The 4,556-nt window shown below is 61.8% G+C and overlaps 1 protein-coding gene across 1 annotated transcript; it reads right to left on the reverse strand.

The window, feature by feature from the left end:
- Nucleotides 1-220: 220 nt before the first annotated feature.
- On the reverse strand, nucleotides 221-1,423 carry LOC143172265 (forkhead box protein D1-like). The gene has a single exon (XM_076361487.1). It carries the CDS (start codon nucleotides 1,421-1,423, stop codon nucleotides 221-223), a length of 1,203 nt encoding a protein of 400 aa, XP_076217602.1.
- Between the last annotated feature and the right edge of the window lie 3,133 nt (nucleotides 1,424-4,556).

Raw genomic sequence — 4,556 nt, forward strand, 5'->3', positions numbered from 1 at the left:
TTGCCAATAGCATGACCGTCTGCCCATGCAGCATCTAGACCTGGCTTTGCATAAATATAGGTCCCGGGCGGCCCGCCGGCCGCGGAGGACGGCCCCCGAGCCCCACCGCGCAAATGCCGCGCAAAGCTCGCAGCTCCACTGCTCGCGGCGTCTGCCGGGCATCCGAGCGGCGGAGAAAGGAGATAGCCCAGATCCTACCTTCGGAAAGACTCCGAAATCCTTAACTGTTAGAGATCCGGGCCGCGAAGCCGGGGACGGCGGGCAAGGCAGTGGCGGGGGGCAGGCCGCCGCCGGCGCTCCCCAGCGAGCGGTCCAGGCCCGGCGCCGCGGCCGACTGAGAGGCGCAGCTGCTGCCCGCGCCGGGGCCGCTCCCCCCCCCGATGATACTCTCGATGGAGAAGGGCGAGAGGGCCAGCGCCGCACCGCTGCCGGGCTTGGCGGCGTGCAGTGAGGCCGCCAGCGCCCGGCCCAGCGGGTGCGCGTAGCCGAAGGGCGTCCGTGCCAGCTCCGCCGCTGGCAGCAAGGGGCCCGGCGGCGCAGCAGCGGCGGGCAGCGCCGATCCGGGGACGCTGCCGGGGGCGGCGGGGGGCTGGCGGGCTGGCGGGGAGGAGTAGTGGAAGGCGAAGAGGGCGGAGTGGGGGTGGTAGGGCTGGAGCTGGAGGCCGTAGCCGCAGCCGTAGGGTCCGTAGGCGCAGGGCGGCTGCTGCGGGGGCTGGGGCGAGGGCTGCGGGAGGAAGGCGGTGGGGTCCACGGCGCGCAGCAGCAGCTCGGGCGCCGGGAGCTGCCGCTTGAAGCGCTTTCGGCGGCGCAGGAAACTCCCGTTGTCGAACATGTCGGCAGAGTCGGGGTCCAGCGTCCAGTAGTTGCCCTTGCCCGGGTTGCCGGGCTCCCGGGGGATCTTGACGAAGCAGTCGTTGAGGGAGAGGTTGTGGCGGATGCTGTTCTGCCAGGCGGGGAACTTCTCCCGGTAGTAGGGGAAGCGCCCGCTGATGAACTCGCAGATCTCGCTCAGCGTCAGCCGCTTCTTGGGGCTCTGCAGGATGGCCATGGTGATCAGGGCGATGTAGGAGTAGGGCGGCTTCACCAGGCTGTTCTTGCCGCCGCGCACCCCGCCGCCGCCCGCTGCCGCCGCCTTCTGCGGGCCGCCTCGCGACGGGGGCCGCAAGCCTCCAGGCCCGGCCCCGCCGCCCGCACCGCCGCCGCGCACGGGCGACCGCAGTAGCAGGGTGTCGTCGTGGAGGTCGCCCACATCCTCCTCGTCCTCTTCCTCCTCCTCCTCCTCGTCCTCGGCGTAGGAGCGGCGGCGGGGGCGGCAGGGCTGCGGCTCCTCGTCGTCCTCCTCTTCGTCTTCCTCGCCCACCACATCGATGTCGGTCTCCTCAGCCAGCATCGACGCCTCGGACATCTCCGAGCTCAGGGTCATGGCGCGGCGGCGGGGCAGCGCATCCGCGGCGGCCGGCGCGGCGCGGCGGGCGGGCGAGCGCGCTCCCAGCCGCCGCCAGGCCCCTGCGCCGCTCCGCGGAGAGCCGCCCCGTCGCCGCCGCCGTGGGCAGGCGGGCTGCTCCGAGCCGCGCCGCGAAAGCTCTCCTGCCGCCCGCTCGGAGGCGGCGGCTGGTTTGGGTTTTGTTTCGGGGTATTTTTTGCTGCTTTTAAAATTTTTTCTCTCTTCCTTCCCCCCCCTTTTTTTTGTCTTTTGTTTTTTGTTTGGGGTTGGGGGGGCGGAGGGGCTGTGCCACCGCGCCTGGAAGTCGGTTCCCCCTTCTTTCTCCTCACCAGACATCAATGGATGCGGGGCAGGAGGGAGCGCGCCTAGTCCTGGGAGGAGGAGAGGGGAGAAGAAGGAGGAGGCTGGCGAGGAGGGAGGGCGGAGGTGGGCAGTTTGCCGGGCCTTAGGAAAGACTGTGGCCGAGTCCCAGAGAGGGCGTCCTTCCTCCCCGCCTTATAGCGAGGGGCCCCGTCACAGGGCTCCCAGCGTTAGAGCGTGGCGGGGCGGGCGGCGGTCCCGGGCGGCGGTCCCGGGCGGCGCCGTGCCCCCTCCCCCCGCAGGGCGCCTCGTCGCCCGCCCCGGCCCCCCGCCCTCGCCCCACCAGGATGGGCTGTGCTGGGCCGCGGAGTGACCGGGGCCGTCTTTAGTGGAAAAGGGGAAAATAAAAACACCCCCCCGAAGAAAAAAGTGTAGGTTTGTCCCAAAGTGCTGGAGCATCTTCCCAGGAGCCTTCCGAAGGGTGCCGGGAGCTCTGCATCTTCCTGGGCTGCCCCCGGGGACTGGGTCCTGTTTCCCGTGGGAAGGAAGAAAAGCGCCTTATGGCCGAGATTTCAGCGCCGCGTCGCTGTTTCCTCACCCGGCGCTCCGCGGCGCGGGGCGGCGTGGGGCCGGCCTGAGACGGGGGCTGCGGGAAAGCCCTGCCGCCGGGGTGCCGGCGGGGGTGGCCGGGAGGTGGCTTGGCGAGAAAGAGTATTTGGCGGGACATGTCTCAAAGCCCTCTAAAAGAAAGTTCTTTCCCCAAAAAATCAGGCCGGAGAGGGAGGTGGTGAGTTAATAAACTTCAGATGAAGACATCTGTCCGCGGGATAGTATAGAAACATCTCTCCCTTCTCCTTCCTCTTCCCCCTCCAGAGTTTAATTCATTTAAGAATGAAATCAAATATCTCTAGAGGTCGACCTCGCAAGCTCTCAAAGAACCGCCTCCAAAGCACACCACTAATATCACAGTTTATTTGTAAGGCTATTGTTTTTAACGGGAGAGAAGCAGCTCCCTCCATTATGGGAAACACTAACAGAATTAGCATTACCTCTTTCTTATGCAAAGGAAAACAATCCACCGGCCTTTAAAATGCCAATTCTGCTTTGAGCGCAGGAGCAACAATCCAAAGAAAGCGACACAAAGGGTTACTTCCTAATTATGCCTCACCGTTCCTAGTTTCAGGTGATACATACGAGGACAGCAGAAGACCAGGGAGCCCCTTTATGCGAGGGCTCGCAGAGGAAAAAATTACCTTGGACATAAATATAATCACCGTGGTCTTAAAAAGAAACACCTTGAAAATTCCCATCGCTCCTAGTTCTGGCAGAATAACCCACAATCAGAATCCGATTAGAATCGGAGCAATAGAAGCAATTCGTGCTCCGACAGAAATCATCGTGAGAAGGGCAGACTGATACCTAGCGTCCTTACTTCTCAAATCTCGCTTCTCAAACAACTGAAATACACCATTTTCTTGAAATGCGTTTTCTATACATCGTCCTAATTCATAGCTTCAAGCCACCCTGTTTCAAACCCAGTTTCATGGATTTACAACATAATCCTTTCTACTATTTCCAAATAATCCTATTTACATTTTGTTCACTACTAAGGCGCCTGCAGGAGAATACCACCAAAAGTTACAAAAGGGAGAAAAAAAAAAAAACCAACCCCCAAACTCGCTACTATTTTTTCCTGTGGAAAGATTGATAACGTCACTGGAGAATTACAGCTCATAGGAAGTAAAATGCCCTTTTGAATTAGTTTTGGGATCCTAGGGCAAGTTACTAAAAGGATGGCAGAAAGATAACTTTTCCTCTCTGAGAGGTTTTTCCTCTTTACAAAGGGTTAGTATTTTTCCTTTTTACACTCTTTCTGTTCTTTTTATTCTTGCTCTTCTCCTGGTACTTGCTGATGTGTCCTGACGTTTAAAACCATCTTAAAAACAAAAACCCAAGCTCTAAATAGGAAGAACGGTGGAGTTTAAAAATTTATAGGGAAGAACTGCTGTAGCAACAAAGCAGAACCAGAAGAGTCGAATCTGCCCATGATCTCCTGCTAAAACCCACACAGGACGCACCGGTGTTTCACTGAGCGTGTGACACCGGCGTCTCTTTCGCAGCACCGGGTCCCCGGGAGCACCGCGGCCCCGGCGTACCGGGAGGGCCCCGGCTGGGGCGCGGGTCCTCCTGGACGTGGCCGGCCGGGCTGGCGGGGCCCTCGGGGGGGCTGGGGACCCCCCCTTGCAGACTTGGGCAATACTGGAAGCCCTAGTCCGTCACCGCGGGGGAGGCCGAGGGGCTTGCTTTCTAGAGGGCAGCTGAGCCAGCCCCCAGTGCGGACAATTAAGACCTGGTGTTATTGCAGCCTCTACGTGTCCCCGGAGATCGCGACTTGTCTTTGTGCTGCCAGCATAGCATTTTCCGCTTGTTCCCTTCCCAACCTGGCAGGTGTCTTCTTAAAAGGGAAAGAAAGAAAAGAAGAAAGGCGAGCGGCGGCACAGCCATGAGCGGCGGCAGACGCGTTTCCTGAGGTAGGGCACCAGCGCCCGCCGCCCGCTGCCCCCGGGGCCGCGGCCGCGGGGTTTGCCCTGTCCCCAGGCCGCAGGGCAGCGCGGCGTCCCCCGCCCCGCCCCGCGGCCGGCCCCACTGCGCTCCGGGAGATGCTCTCCGTGGACGGGGGATGCCACCTACCGGCAAGGAGGGCCAGGCGGAGGCGGATTGGCCGGCTCCGGGCCGCCGTGTGCCGGGGCAGGGTGTCCGACGTGGCCCCCCGACCAAAGCAGCCCCCAGGAAGGACAGGGCAAGACAGGAC

The sequence above is a fragment of the Aptenodytes patagonicus genome, chromosome W, assembly GCF_965638725.1.
Source record: "Aptenodytes patagonicus chromosome W, bAptPat1.pri.cur, whole genome shotgun sequence".
Classification (NCBI taxonomy): Eukaryota; Metazoa; Chordata; class Aves; order Sphenisciformes; family Spheniscidae; genus Aptenodytes; species Aptenodytes patagonicus.

Coding starts and splice junctions, on each gene's coding strand:
- LOC143172265 (XM_076361487.1), bottom strand. CDS start 1,423: ATGACCCTGAGCTCGGAGATGTCCGAGGCGTCGATGCTGGCTGAGGAG.